General features: G+C 37.9%; 1 protein-coding gene across 1 annotated transcript in view; it reads left to right on the top strand.

Annotated features, from left to right (window-relative positions):
* The window catches only part of ptprfb (protein tyrosine phosphatase receptor type Fb), a 235,675-nt gene that overhangs the window by 208,446 nt on the left and 10,485 nt on the right, over positions 1 to 16,744 (top strand). The window contains 7 exon segments of the mRNA XM_048162494.1: positions 3,685 to 3,782; positions 10,006 to 10,129; positions 10,265 to 10,440; positions 12,486 to 12,605; positions 12,696 to 12,850; positions 14,146 to 14,431; positions 15,834 to 16,012. Coding sequence (XP_048018451.1) covers positions 3,685 to 3,782; positions 10,006 to 10,129; positions 10,265 to 10,440; positions 12,486 to 12,605; positions 12,696 to 12,850; positions 14,146 to 14,431; positions 15,834 to 16,012 — 1,138 coding nt within the window.

Here is a 16,744-nt window from a genome sequence, read left to right as displayed (position 1 = left end):
TTCAAATACCCACGCAATCTTATTCATGAATGACAGCGATTCAGCTACGTCTAATAAAACTTTGACAGGTACAGCTAATGTTCAAATATGCGTCGGCACTGCTGCTGAGCCAGAGAGAGCAGTTGTCATGTATAGGTATGAAACAGCTTCACAAGAAGTCTTTTCAACCATATAGTATCATTATTTAGGTTACAATCATTTAAATTATTACAGAAGTACTTGGATAAAAGCTTAAAGTTCGGATATAAACACCGATGCCTATGGCAATAGAATAAACGACATTTTGAAAATAACTTGATGCTTCAAATAAAGATCTGAATCACTGAATCATTAATTCAATTCAAGAGATTTGTTTCAAAAAACGCAGATTCATCCAGTAACAAAACAAGCGAAATCTTTCAGTGACTCATTGAATCATTCATTCAAAAGATTAGTTTCAAAAATGCAGATTCATCCAGTAATGAAACAAGTGAAGTATTTGAGTGAGCCATTTAATAATTTATTTAAACCAATTTTTTTGAAAATAATTAATTTATTCATTATTTTAAATAGACTGGGGCAATTAACATTTTGCTAGAACCTCTAGTAAATAATGTAATTTTGTATAGTTGTCTGTTCAGAAGAAAAAAAAATGTGATTCTCAGTTTATCCAGAATCGTGCAGCGCTATATATATGTGTATATATATGTGTGTGTGTGTGTGTTTTTGAAAGAAGTGTCTAATGCTTACCACGGCTGAATTTAATCAAAAATACAGTAAAAATAGTAATATTGCAAAATATTATTACAAATTAAAAGAACTGTTTTCTATTTGATTTGATTTTAAAATGTAATTTATTCCTGTGATGGAAAAGCTGAATTTTCAGCATCATTACTCCAGTCTTCAGTCACATGATCCTTCAGAAATTTGCTGCACAGGAAACATTTCTTATAAATATTTATTTATTTAATACAGTAGCTCAGTAGTTCATTTATTTCTCTTTTTTTTTAAGTTTCAGAATAGTGTAAGGTGTTTTTGTTTAAATAACATTTTCGTTTGAGAACAGTACTGTTTTATGACTTTGTTCAGTGAGTATGCTGAATAAGCAGTAGCTGTAGGAAAGCATAATGAAGCGCTCTGCTTCATATTGCATATAAGGTACTATTTGTCTTTTAGTGGCTAAATTCAGTTCAGAATTTAGTTTCTTCACTCACTGTCTCATCTCCTTGGAGTGTCTTATATGGACTCAATTCACCCAAAGGCCTCTTGCACTCTTTCAACCCCTCTTTGTTAATTAGCCTCCTGCTTACCATTCCCAAGGTGAATGAGAGGCAGATCTGTGACGCTAAGAGAAAATGTCAGGCCTGCCTCTCTCTCCTCTAATAGCTGAGTGGTGGCAGTCGAGCCAGGTTATTACAGACCCTTTCAGTCCTGAAGAGCACATAATTACCGCAGGCAAAACAGCCATACAGCTCTCTTACCGTGAATCTCCGCTGCCACAGCCAGCGGTTTTCATTTGGCAGCAGAGTGGCGACAAGCGTACTTCACATTTCAGTGTTTGATTAAATTTTGAAACACAGGATTGAGTTGTTTTTGTGTTGTTTATGAGTACAAATTATGTGATGGTATAGTAATACAGAGATTTTTCTTACAGGTACTTTTATGTCTTTTGGGTATTTTGTTATATATATATATATATATATATATATATATATATATATATATATATATATATATATATATATATATATATATATATATATATACAGTAGTCAACATTTGAAGTGGATCAAAACCTTTCATCAAAGTTGACCTAAAACCACCTTCTTAGGACAGCTTCGTTCTTAGGAGAACTTTGATTAACTTTTTTGATCCACTTCAGATGTTGACTACTATATATATATATATATATATATATATATATATATATATATATATATATATATATATATATATATGTGTGTGTGTGTGTGTGTGTGTGTATTTATTTATTTATTTATTTATTTATTTATGAAGGTTACATTCTTTGAAACTTGTTTTATTATGCCTTCATTTTTTTTTTGGGGGGGGGGGGGGCTACTTTTAAAAAAAAAAAAAAAAAAAAAAAAAAAAAACTTATGTAAAGATTCTGTTGTTTTCACCCAGACTTTTTAAATTATGAAAATCCATTATAAAAAATAGTAAGGGTTAAGTAAACAAGGCCTTTTAATATTTATTGTCAAAATAAGTAATATAAATATTTACACATTTTACAACTGTCCCTCAGTTGTGGCGTCGTTTTCATCACAACCAACAATGTTGCTAATATTATCAACAGTTGTGTAGAAATGATGAAAAAGAAAAATCAAGGTGATAAATATTACTTAAGAACAGAATATCTCTTTGTGAAAACATGACTTAATTATTTGTATTTAGGATACATTACATGCCTAAGACAAAGGCAAGACAAAGGAGTTGGCCATTTGATTCCTAAAATGCTTTTAAAATAATTTAGAGATGTGATGAAAATTATATTGTGGTGGAAATGTTTGTTTCAGAGGAGAAAAAAAAAACTGTTTGACATTGTTAGTGTGCAAATGAATGATGTGAAAAAGTTTGTTTTCTAGTACCCTAGTTGAAGAAACAGCCATATCTGAGGCAGGAATTGCTTGTGTTGTACCTGTATTAACTGCAGGAGTTATTCACTTGTATGTTATGTACAGCACACACATGCCCACATTATCAAACTTAATTTCCTGCCATCTTATATGTTGCAGTAAGGTGTCCAGTCCCCTATCCATTCGTTTCTAGTTACATTTTCACTTAAACGACCTTGGACATTCATTTCAATTCCAGACATCTTGTAATCTGCCTTTCCCTGCTTTGCATGCATGTTTTAACTTTACTTTGTCACATGATCCCTCAAGGTGCTTGGACATCTTCCTCCATCTCCTACTAAGCAATTCCCAGCTTACACCACTGACACTCTAAATTAACATGAACTCCTACTGAATATTTACATACGCAGTATGTCACAACACATGACCGACATATTCTAGCAAAGAAATGCAAGATGTGTCCGCATTCTGTCGGACACAAGGATAAAGCAAATCAGGTTTTTTGGCATCACATCAGTGCGATTGATAAAGAGAGTGGCCCCTGATCCTGCCGCCCACTGTCTCGCAGTAACGATTTCATGAAGTAGCTGGCAGGGGGCTCGTCCAGACATTACTGTGCTCACTATGGGTATAATGAACTCATAATGGGGAATCATACCCAACCATGTCCCATTAAGCATCACAGTCTTGCTCATTCATCCTCAACCACTGGAATCCTAATGACAGATCCTCTCTATTACAAACCCCCCCTCCTTTCCTCACCAAACATCACACAGGCTGAGCATTTCCACAGATCCAGCTGAGCATGTAGCCTTGACATGTTCTCAGGCGCTGACAGTGGCAGGGAAATGGTTTTTAGCAGCAAGCTGACCCCCCAGACAAGAAATCCAGAGCGTGTTTTGGGTATAGACATAAGAGGACACAACATATGTCAGCACAAATCTCGCAGAAGTATCATGTCACATCAAGGTGCAAGAAGAACCTCTTATGTCGTGCCCTCCTCAACTCAAAACTGACAGACTCGCTCCCCGCCGTAATGGTATGATGCATCAGGTGTGATACTCTGGGATGTGCTCATCACTTCTTGTTGTCTTATTTTCTATTTTAGGAATGAGAGAACATCCTCCCATATCTGTCTGTGAGTTGGCGGACCACATCGAGCGACTCAAGGCGAACGATGCCCTCCGTTTTTCCCAGGAGTATGAGGTAGGACAGTAGCTTAAACTCATTTGACTAGTGCAGCTCGAACGTTTAGCATTAAAAACATCTGAATTAATTACGGTTGCAGATTCTCTAGGACAGGGGTATCAAACCCTGCTCCTGGAGGACCACTTTCCTGCAGAGTTTAGCTCCTACTTTGTTGGAGCAGGGTTGGAACTGATGTCTACATGAAAGTGGTCCTCCAGGAGCAGGAGTGGCTACCTCTGCTTTAAGACTGTTGTGGTAATGTTGTAGTTTTACTACATAGTTTGGAGCAGAGGTACCCAATCCTGTTTTCTTCACAGTTCAACCCTAATTAAGAACCAGCTAATTAAGATCTTCAGAAACACTTGAAAATTACACACAGGAACTCTAGGAACAGAATTTGGCACCCCTGATTTTGAGCTATTTTATTGCCTTTAAGTCCCCCCGGGAATGTTGCTTTCATACTGATGTCTATTGAATCATTGAAGATCGCAGAGTCTTGAACTACAGGATCCAATTGGGTGGAAGATCACTGTCTGCACTCTCATTGGTAGTCGCAATAACTGTTCATTTGCATAAAGTTAAGCTCTTCTGTTGCATCAGCAATGGTCTCTTCTACTCTTGTTGCCAGAAATTGCCAACTCTCATTGAAAATGAATGGTATCTGGTCACTTCCCTGTGAGGAAATATTATGCACAAATTGTGCTATTGTAGCCATAAAGGTCACTCACTGGGGCAGTACTCTCAATAAGGACACCTTTGTACCTTATTTACTCCTAAAGCGCTTATAGTAATACCTTAAGACTGCTACCTTTTAAAGGGATAGTTCACCCAAAATGAAAATTCTGTCATCATTTACTCAGCCTCAAGTAGTTGAACACAAATGAAGATATTTGGAAGAATGTCAGTAACCAAACAGATCTCGCTTGAAAAATAAATACTATGGTAGTCAATGGGGTGCGAGATCTGTTTGGTTACTGACAATCTTTCAAAATATCTTACTTTGTGTTCAACAGAAGAAAGAAATTCATACAGGTTTGGAACTATTTGAGGGTGAATAAATAATGACAGAATTTTCATTTTTGGGTGAACTATCTCTTTAAGGGATCACATTACTACTCTAAAGTACTAATATGCACCTTTTAAAAGGTACAAATATGTACTTTTTAGAGTACTGTCCCAGTGACAATCTGTTGTATGACAAAGATACAATATTTGCACATTTTTTCTGAAAGTGTATGTCGAAGCTTGTCATTGCCAGTGTGAATGCCCTTTAAGAAACTGATGAAACTCAGCAAAAGTTCAGCCCATGTTCTTAGGAACTTTTTCAGATAGAGCAATTGTTTTGTCTGGGTTTCCATTGTTTGATCTGATTTGGCATTTTTATTTTCTGTTTTTGTTACTTTTGTGAAGTTTGTTGTGTCTTTACTGTTTTTAAACCATTTCCTCACTCACTTTGCACTCTTTGGTGTTATCTAAGTTTCTCCTGCCATCATCGGTTAGTGCGCCCACATCCGGTGTTATGACAGCTGCTCGTGCTTGTTTCTTTCAAATAGGCAGATGTTCATTTTCCCGTGATCTCTCTCTAGAAATCTTCAATATACACGTAGGCCCTGTCACATCTTCCTGGTGTTAAGAAAAGCCTTTTACCTTTAACATGCCTGTCAGCTGTCAACCTAAAGATGTGGAATTATTAAAAGATCAGACAGTGTTGGCCCAAAATGTGCATCCTTGAAGGTTAAGGTTTTGACAAACACCTGGTGTGGATGTATTAGTAGATTAGTCTTAACCATTGCAAGATACCCATTCGAGATGTTTATGAGTGAAGTAGTTGTCAGTTTGCCAACATCACACATGTCTCTTTCTTTCATTTGTTCCTTTGTTCTTCTTGTCTTACTTTGGTCTCTTTTTTTCATCACAGTCGTATTAATAGTAAAACTGCAATTAAAATTTCACTCCAACCAACGATACCTAATTTTCTGTAATTGCACGTCTGTGGAAAATAAAATACAAAGACGACAAGGATTTTGTCTTTTTATAGACCTCCTTTTATTCATTCCTCTTTAAAAATGTTTGTTGAGAGACGGATCAAGCTGTTTCAACAGTCATATGTGACTAATCTCGCCTCCTGCCGCTGTGGTTGTGGTTTTCACCACTCAAGCCCTCTGTAGCCAGGCGGTGCTCACAACCTGCTCTTGGCATGTTGTGATGTCATGTCCTCCTGTCAAGGAAGGCCCCCTCTCAAGGGGACAGATGGTTCCGCTTGGGCCAATGGGAGTAGCCTAGTCCAGCCAGCATGAGCTAGGCAGCAGGTCACCATCACGTTTATTGGCTCCAAGTTCTACTTGATGCATCCGTTGCTCGGCTTCATTGTGTCAGTGTTTCACATGCTCATATCTGCCAAAGATGTTTTTCCCTCTGCCTTGTAATCAATTGCTATTTCCTCTTGGCAAAATTGTGCCACACCATACAACCGGTGATCTTTACATTAAACCAGCATGAAGCCCAGCTTTATTATTAACCTGAAGACGTACATACCAATTTAACCCAAAAGTCAGTATGTTTTTGAATGATTTACACTCCATAAACATACACCAGAATTTAAATTGTTTGGTGTCCAAAAATTTCTCCTTGGCTTTTAAAGTGCTCAGTAGCATTTTCAAGTGCTCACTCCTCAGCTCCACTGGTGGCAAAAGCAATAGCTAACACTCCCATCAGACACTGATTCTCACCAGTAACGAGCTTATGTTTGTCAATCCTCTAGAGCCAAAGCTTTTTATAGGAGCCGGCGCTCACCTCCCACCGCTATCATTATCCGCATCTCTCAAGCTTGTCATCTCATGTAGTGACAGCTCATATTTGTTCCCCTTGTTTGCCGAGCACTGCCAGTCAGCATACCAGCTGTCTTATTCGCACATTACCTGAACTTATATGCGAAAGCTTACGGCAAAGTAAATGTTCCTCCAAGATGCTTGCTGATAAACTGGCAGTGAAACACTTAGCACGTCAGATACTTCAATATGGCAATTTATTCATATTGAATTTTGAGTTGCCGTTTACTCGTGAACATTCCTTCACATGTGGAAATTTAAAAACCAGTTGTGTTCTGAAGAAAGTGCTTTAGTTAGGGCATTTCTTGTCAAAAACAAGTGCGCAAGTTTGAAAGGATCCGAGGAGGCTTATGTTATCCCAGATCAGGTGAAAGGTATGGAGGTTGATGGACACTGAGTCAACCAGAGACTTGTCCAGAGCAGGCAAATCAATGCTGCATAACAAGAGACCCTGCGACATTATTGAACGGCCAAGCAGGCTGCTGCATATTGCCGTCGATCGATGCTCAGATACGACCCGGTGTCATTTGAGCCGAGGAGACCTGTGACTTGAGAAGGAGAGGGAGAAAGTACCACCCCACCTCTAGTCTCTTGTGTAATCCTCTGAAGTCAGAATGATGAATCCAGTGTCTAGCTCCATGCAGAGTCATGTAGTGCAGAGTGCATCTTTAATTCTCTCCTGAAAATTTACATTTTATTCATTTGACTTTTGCTTAATCCACAGTGATTTACAGGTGCAGGCATATGTTTATCAGTATGTGTGCTCCCTGTAATTCAAATGTAAGACTCTTGGCATTGCTAGCACCTTGCTTCATTGGAACTACAGGAACATCAACTTTATTACTATTAATACCAATTCTGTCTTTTTATACACAAGTTGTACATTTTCTGCTTCGCCTGTGTGAGTGCTTTATTGTGTGAATGTAAAAATGCACTAAAGAGTGGCAGAATGCAGGCGAATAGTTTAGTCAATTCTATGCTTTTTTCAAATCCAAACGACCTAAAATGCAATGAACAAAAACAACCAGTCACAAATTACTTTTTAAAGTTGACACATTTATTTTTTGATTGCTTGTTTGTATATTGATTGATTCTTGCCACCATAGACAATGTAGATACAATTTCAACATTTATCATAGGTCTTCTGTTATTATTTGTTGTTGTTATTATTAATAGTAGTAGTATTGTTAATGTTAGTATAATTCTTCTTATTAGGGCCCAAGCCCTGAAAGGACTAGATCGCCACCAACTTGGTCAACGTGAAGTCAAGACATTGTGGATCCTAAATTGCGAGCAGATTTTTGATATCTCGAATGGTTTGGCTGTGGCGAGGCAACGAATTTATAGCGAAAAAGGAAACAAAGTGTTATAACTTGCTTTAAACTTCATAGGAATGAGACATGGCAATGTAGACCTGTGAAGTGATTCTTGATATCTTAAACACTGTTGCCATGGCAATGCTGTCAATAAATGGAAACAGGAAGTGTTATAAATTCTGCATACATTGATTTTGATGAAACTTCAGCTGTGTGTTTGTTGTAGGAGACAAAAGTTATTGTAGTCAAAGTTATAGCACCAACACTGGCAGCAGAAAGTGTGTCACTTTCAAAATGCTTTGAAATCACCCTCTTATTTTTACCCAATTTGCTTCAAACTTCATTAGCATAATGTCAAAACACAGCAGATGTAGGCCTGTAAAATGGATTCTTATCTTAAATACTGTTACCATGACAACACGTCAAACTTAAATATTATTTTGGGGTGTTTTTGAGGCTCTCAGTATGCTTCAAATTGCATGAAACTCAACACACAGATCAGAGGTGTCAGCCAGTAGACATGGGCAAAGCCTTAAAAAGGGCATGGAGGAGGGGCTCTATAGTGCCACCTTTTGACAAATGTGGGGGCCTACAGTCACCAAACTCGGCACATATATTGTTCTTAACTCCAAAGAACAGGAAGTCCGATATTTTGGTTGAATTCACACAATTCACACCAAACTTTCTGAACATGGTGAAAAGACATTGAAGATGTTAAATTGTGAACGGATATTGGATATTTCAAAAGATGTTGCCATGGCGAGCGATTAAAGTAATGACAAAAAGGATAAAAAGAAGAGTCTCATATCTTGACATAATCCTTTTACATTTACCCAGATGAAATGCATATTGCCCGTCATGTACAGTTGCCCCAAAGCCACCGGGGGGCGCTGGGTCTTGGACATCTCTGCTTGCAGCTATATTTATTATTATTAACCTGAAAAATATGTAATAACAGTAATGAATCATTGTGCCATCTAAAAAATCAGCCACAAATTATTTGATAAAGGTTATTCATTTATTTATTGTTGTCACCATAGACATGAATCTGTAGATACAGTTTGATTAGTAGTAGTAGTAGTAGTAGTAGTAGTAGGTTGTGTTTGTAACATTAACAACAATGGTATCAAAAATTATACTTCTTTAGCCCAAATTCACACAATATATAAATGTAATATGAATTCTCCCATTCACCTTTTGTAGTAGATTGTGTCCTTCCCTTATTATTGTCTGTAATAATGCATCATAATGGCTGTAACATGAGCATGACCTCTCAAACCTTTGTACACGACAGATAACTGACCTCTAATAAAAAGGGCCTTGCCTGTAATGTCTGTTAGCCATTCAGGGCATCACCTCATGCAAGCACCCAGTGATATATGCAGGCTTTTCCTCCAGATGTGTTCATCTGTCCTCTCTGTTTAGAGCTTCCTGTCTGTCTCCATAAATCCACACTTTCCCTGTTGGATCTGGTATTCCTCAGCCATTGCTCTTCCCTCTTCGCTGCTGTCAGCGGGCACAAAATCAAGCGCAGGCATGAAGTCCACATGGACACCAGTAATCCATTAGTCCAGGCTGAGTGTCAGAATGCTCCCTCCTCTCAATGTAATCTTTAGCATCAAAGCCATATGACCGAATGAGCTCAGGTACAGACATACTGAGTCAGTGGTACTATTATCAGAGCCCCCTACAGTGATCATGTTTGAATTATGGTATCAGAGAACACTAAGCCATCTGTTGGTTGCCTGTGATAACACATAGCAGATGAACTTGGTGTTATTGCAGGGAAGATGATCACTAGTAAGGGAACAGAACTGCAATATATCCACAAAGGGATCCAAATTACCACTCTTGAGCTTTGCCAGTCCATCAGTTCTAACAACCCCTGGTGGCGAAGTCATCTCTGGTTCTTGCGGGTCTCCGTTCAAAACATCGGGTTGCTATAGAAACAAAGCCTCTCTTGCTGAAGTGATGCTAGTTCAAATTTACCCCTGCGGCACTTTGTGGTATCAAGCTTCAAACAAGGTGCCTCAATAGACTGAACAGATTTCTCTCTTTTTACCTTCCTTTCTTTGTCCTCTCATCTTTCCCCTGCAGTCCATTGATCCAGGCCAGCAATTCACATGGGAGAACTCCAACCTGGAGGTCAACAAGCCAAAGAACCGCTATGCCAACGTTATTGCTTACGACCACTCGAGAGTTGTTCTCACCCCCGTGGACGGTAAAAGTCAAACAAATGCGTTGACCTTTAACATTTCATTATGGTGACAGATGTGTGTATGTTTAGGGAAAGCATGCAATTAGCACAAATACTGGCACAAGTGGGCCACCAGTGAATTGTCGTCTCTCTCTATAGGTGTTCCAGGTAGTGACTACATCAATGCCAACTACATTGACGGCTACCGTAAACAGAACGCCTACATTGCTACGCAGGGCCCTCTGCCTGAGACTCTGAGTGACTTCTGGAGGATGGTTTGGGAGCAGAGAGCCAGTACCATCGTCATGATGACCAGACTGGAAGAGAAGTCCAGGGTGAGTACCAGGGGACATACGACATCAGGACACGATGATAAACTAATCAGCTACATTCAGAACGAATAATTGCACTCAGTAGGCCCCTCACACAACTGTGTGATAAGATATTTCGATAAATGATTTATTATTATTATTTTTTTATATATATATATTGTAGTTTATTTATAATATTCAATACCGCTACATTCTATATTGGAATATAAAATATTTATTAAAAAACTGAAATAATTTTCAATAATAATTTGAAAAAAATAATTAATTTTAACAAAAAAAATATATATATAACATCCTTGAATCTGTTTTATAATCCTTGTTTTTTTTTTTTTTCACAAATAAACTTTTAAATACATATTAATAAAATGGATAGTACAAAAGGTGGATACATAAAATACTATTAAACAAGGTTTTGAATAAAGTGTTCACCAAGGCTGCATTTATTTGTTATATTGTAATATTGTGAAATATTATTACAATTTAAAATAACTTTTTTATTTGATTATATTTTAAAATGTAATTTATTCCTGTGATGGTAAAGTTGAATTTTCAGCAACAATACTGCAGTCTTCAGTTTCACATGTTTATTCAGAAACCGTTCTAATATGCTGATTTGGTGCTCAAGAAACATTTATTATTGTTATTACTAATGTTGAAAACAGTTGAAATATTAAAAAAAAAAAAATGGTAGTGTAGGTACAGAGTACATAAAAAGCCATGTACAAAGAGCACACTTTTCTAGGCCTGAGGTTCCCTGTTAAATGGTAGCATGAGTTCCTACCCAACCGCAGAAAATATAGTAAGAAAATAAAAGACAAAATACCATTCCATCCTTTTACTGGATGACACAGTACAATGGTTCACGACTCTCTTGGTGCTGTAAAACATCCATCTGTGCTTGGCATTAAAGGGACCTGCGTTTCTATGAGACCAATCACTATGTGGGCTTTTAGCATGCCGTTGTGCAGGGCTCAGCGGTGGGCCAGTGGCACCCAGGGTTGGTGAGGGAGCGAGTCCGTCAACTAGTTTTCTGTTCAGCTCAAATGTCATATCTGACAGTAGATAACCTGTAATTCCGCCCCCTGCGGAATTTGTGCACTCAGGTTTTTGTTGATGGATGGTAGGTCAGATGGGAGCTAAAGAGAAAGAGACATGTGTTGGCAGAGCTAGCGTGGTAAATGAGTGAGTTTTGGCAAGGCTGTGCACCCATAAAGCATTACTTCATAGGTAAAGGGCGTCCCCAAGCCCTGTGATGAAAACCTCCAGCAGAGACAGAACAACTGGCCTAGTTTTACTGCTGACAGGACCTACCTTGAAGAAGAAATGAACTCTACTTCATTTTCAGTTGGTCTTTTCCTGGAGTAGATTAAACGATCTCTATACAAAACATGCTGTTTAGGATGAATTTCTACTGCTTTTGTCTAATTTTAAATAATATTTGCATACACTCTGCTTTGTTGGCCTTCATTAGAGTTGTTCTCAATTCAAAAATAAGCTTTGTCCTTGTGAAGTACCAGTGTCTCGCCCCTCTGCCACAACTTACTAACTTCAATATTACAATGAAAAGCTTTACTTCATGCGTTAAACATTTTAAATGTACATATTAAAGTGCTTGTTTGATTTAAAAAAAAAAAAACTTTTTTTTTCAGAGCAAATTCACTACTGTTCAAATGTTTGGGGTCAGTAATATTTTTTGTTGTTGTTGAAACAAGTCTCTTATGTTCACCAAGGCTGCATTTATTTGATCAAAAACACAGTAAAATATCAAAAATTGCTAAATTAACATAACGGTTTTCTATTTTAATGTATTTTAAAATGTAATTTATTTCTCTTATGACAAATCTGAATTATCAGCATCATTATTCCAGTCTTCAGTGTCACATGATCCTTAAAATCATTCTAAGATGTTGATTTTATGCTCAATACACATTTCCTAATATTATCAGTGTAGGCTGCTTAATGTTGTTGTGGATTGTTTAATAAAAGTATTCATTAAAAAAAAGAAAAAAGAAAAAATGTTCTGACTCCAACCTCGCTCTCTAAAACAGGTCAAGTGTGACCAGTACTGGCCCATTCGTGGCACAGAGACTTACGGAATGATCCAAGTGACCATGCTTGACGCTGTTGAGTTGGCAACCTACAGTGTGCGCACCTTCGCTCTTTACAAGGTAAAAAGTTACTTGCCTTTTCTTCTCCATATTGTAAGTTTCCACATTTTCAGCTCGCTTAAACTCCTTCCTCCCACTTTGTTCAAACAGAATGGTTCTAGTGAGAAACGTGAGGTCAGGCAGTTCCAGTTCATGGCCTGGCCAGACCACGGTGTGCCTGAATACCCCACCCCCATCCTAGCCTTCCTGCGCAGGGTCAAAGCCTGCAACCCTCCTGATGCTGGACCCATGGTAGTGCACTGCAGGTGAGCGCCGCTCCCCAGTCTTTCATTTGCTGCTGACCTTTTCACTTTATTCGGATCTTATATAACTCTGTTGTAAAGTGAACAGTTGTAGGTTTGCTTGCTGGAATTTGTAGGAAAGGTTTTTACATTTAATTGAACCTTTGTGTTTTAGTTAGGGCTGTTAAGTTAACATGTTTAATTAATTATATAAAAAACAATTAATTCATTACAAAAAAACTGAAGTAATTATTGATTTAAAATTAATTTTCATACCCCCTACCAGAATGTTTCCATAATATTCCATACCACTTTATTGATATGTGAATAATTTGATTACTCAGTATATAATGTAATTATTTGTTTAAAAAAAAAAAAAAAAGTTATCTATTGACACTCTAAGGCTACGTTTACACTGCGAGCCTTGCTCAATTCTGATTTTTGCTCAGATCTGATTTTTTTGTATAGTTGTTCACATTGTTGTTTTAATTGTGGCCAATATCACATTTCCAGTGTGAACAGATCATGGGTTGCGAGGTATTTACCACGAAATTCACTCAGTTGCTTCACGGGGGTTAAATATCGTGTTAGTGCGTTTGCTTTAACCCACGGAGTTGCAAAACAACCCGCGGCAACAGTGAAAAAGCAACACAATTCTGCGGGAAAATCAAGGACTTGGCAACACAGTGCACTGTCATACAGAAGTAAACACGGAGGGCATTAAAGTAAGTGATTACGCTTTTATTTATAGTGTGATCTGCCGCGGAAGCCAGCGAAATTATGCGCATGCAATATGAAAAATAAAGACAATGATGTGACAAAAGAGAGCAGAGTTTTGAAACTTATGATACGAGCCCTCATGTTTTGCTTGTATTATAGAGACGTCTCTGTAATACTTACGAGTTCCGACACATCACTGCCCTTCTACTGACTACCTTTCGCAACTATCTTAATAACGTTGGGTAGGTGAAATCTTTGAATAGACTCCCATGAGTGCAGAATTGTGACGAAAGTTGATCTGGAGTGACATAAAAATCACATGAATTCCGAAATGACTGTTCACACTGCGGTCGCCTTACAAAACTTCTAACCTGTATCGGATTTAGTACCACATATGGAAGTGGCACAAATCAGAATTGAAAAGATCAGATTTGATGTGGTTTGTACTGTTCACACTGTCATGGGGAAACAGATATGAGTCACATGTGGGTAAAATAAAATAGATTTGGACCACATTTACCTGCAGTGTGAACGTAGCCTTATTATTATTATTATTATTACATAGTTTGTTTGTAGTCTAACCAGTTTGTGTCTGTCAGTGCTGGAGTGGGCCGCACGGGCTGCTTCATAGTCATTGATGCCATGCTGGAGCGCATGAAACACGAGAAGACAGTAGACATTTATGGCCACGTCACGTGCATGAGAGCCCAGAGGAACTACATGGTGCAGACGGAGGACCAGTACATTTTCATCCACGAGGCGCTGCTGGAGGCCGCCACCTGTGGAAACACTGAGGTCCCTGCCCGAAACCTCTACGCCCACATACAGAAGCTCACCCAGCCACCATCTGGAGAGACCGTCACAGCCATGGAGCTGGAGTTTAAGGTGACTGCAGCTATCTTACTCATTAATGAGAAAAGTCATGTTTTCCTTATTAAAGTTAAAAAAATTAATAGTACTTTTGACAAAGACTATCAGTGGATTATAACATGGAGCGGGTCACCTCATGGGGGCCGCCATGTTGAGATTGTATTACCAGCTGAATACTAGTCATTTTATCTTGATAATATCCCTATTTTCTGACACCTCAGCTCCAAAAAAAAATGTAATCATGATTGAATGCTAATAGTGGATGGTGATTAAATACAACATGAAGATGCCACAAAATGGCAATAACACTGGACTGTGCTGAGAAGTTTAAAACATTAAACGTTTTTAATTGATATCAGCCCTAACTATACCACAAAATAAACAGAAACAATCAATGACAATTGACAATCGATGAAAACTAAATTGTAAAAACAAGCTTAAAATGAAATTTAAATAAAAACTAAATAAAAAACTATTATATATAACACTGATGCATCCACGCCACTAGGTGTCAGTATTAGCCCGTGATGACTGTAATATCAGTCAGCACAATGTAACAAAGCTAACTGAGTGCACCTTCAGTGGCGAGAGTGAGACGAGTCAATAGTTTAGGAACATTTATATGCAGTAAATGCCACAGTCGATCAGATTGAGCTCGAACCGAATGAAATTTCGAACCAATTGGAAGGGGTGGTGTAGATCTTGAACAATCTGATGAACAGGAAAATTTTAACTGTGTAAACTGGTCAGTGGAGGAGGCTCGCAGTAGCTTTGGTAACATTTTTGCGGTGACCTGTTTCTGAACAAGGCGACTGGCACTGCGTAGGCGCTAAAATATTGTTCAGGATAGATATAAATGAATATGTAAATGCACGTGAATTTGCAGAGTTTAGGGTACATAAACTAATCTTTCGAAATCTGGAATCGGATTGGATTCTTTCAGATTGACGAGAATTAGTGTATGTAGACACCTAATGACTCAATAAATGTTTTATTGAAAATGTTTTACTATTCCATCTCTTAATAGTGCTGTTGGGATGTAACTGAACGCTGGTATATGCTCAACTCAGAACGGATTCTAGAAGTAGAAACAGCATCTGGTGCAAAGACCAGAGTGGGTACCCAGTACAGACAGAGCTTGTAGTAGAGCCAACGGTCTCTATGCACTCACTGCTGATGTCCATCTGTGCTTTCTCTTCCCTGCTGCCAGTCACGCCCTCGCTTTCCCAGTCAGACCGTTACACCCGCACCCCTCTCTACTGCTGCACAGCTCACATTCAATTTACAATTACAATAGCGCACAACTAATAGTCCCCCACATTTAAAAAAACATTTCTGTTTCAGAATGTTTTTTGCAATAATGTTTCTGCCAGCTTGTTTATGCTCAAGCCCTCTGAACCCATCGCTGTTTCCACAGAGACTTGCGAACACCAAAGCCCACACCTCGCGATTCATCAGCGCCAACCTGCCCTGCAACAAGTTCAAAAACCGGCTGGTCAATATCATGCCTTTTGAGTCCACACGGGTGTGCCTGCAGCCAATTCGAGGAGTGGAGGGATCGGACTACATCAATGCCAGCTGCATCGACGGATACAGGTAGCCAAACCATTACAAAAACACTAAGGAGTGCAACAGATTAATTTTTTTTTTTTAATTCATGCAGCTACTATAAACATATTTGAAAGATTAACTGTTAGCTTGCTTTGCTCCCTCTCTCTCTCTCTCCATATATATATATATATATATATATATATATATATATATATATATATATATATATATATATATATTGTCCAAAGGCCTTAATAATGATAAAAAAAAACAAGATATGACATCCAAAGTATGTAAGGTAGTACAACTAGATCTCTTTTATTGAATCTAAAAGGTTTTAATTATATTTTGCTACATATTTTAAAGATTTTGAAGTGTCAAATGGTCATTTGGTTTAACCGTCCAAAGGCCAATAGACCCATTTAATCATTTGTGATTAAAATATCTTAAAATGTAATAAATGTATATATTTTTTATTCTGGCATGATTTTATAACATCATATATCAACATAGTGCAAAATGGTATTAAAATAATGTGTAGAAGTCATTGTTTTATGAGAAAGAATGTCTGGAAAAATTTATTTCATTGATGTCATTCGGAGTAACCAATATAAAGGGACCATTTTGGATCAAGTCATGCGGGCAATATCACGTGACAGGATGTGACAGCATTTAGACACCTGCAAAGGACCACATGGTTGTGAAGCAAAGTAACTAACTCTCTCTTAACTATTTGAAAAATTAATGTTTTCACTTGCTCATACGCATGTCCCAAAA

Source organism: Megalobrama amblycephala, linkage group LG17 (assembly GCF_018812025.1).
Source record: "Megalobrama amblycephala isolate DHTTF-2021 linkage group LG17, ASM1881202v1, whole genome shotgun sequence".
Classification (NCBI taxonomy): domain Eukaryota; kingdom Metazoa; phylum Chordata; class Actinopteri; order Cypriniformes; family Xenocyprididae; genus Megalobrama; species Megalobrama amblycephala.
This window is presented reverse-complemented; position numbering and strand designations above follow the sequence as displayed.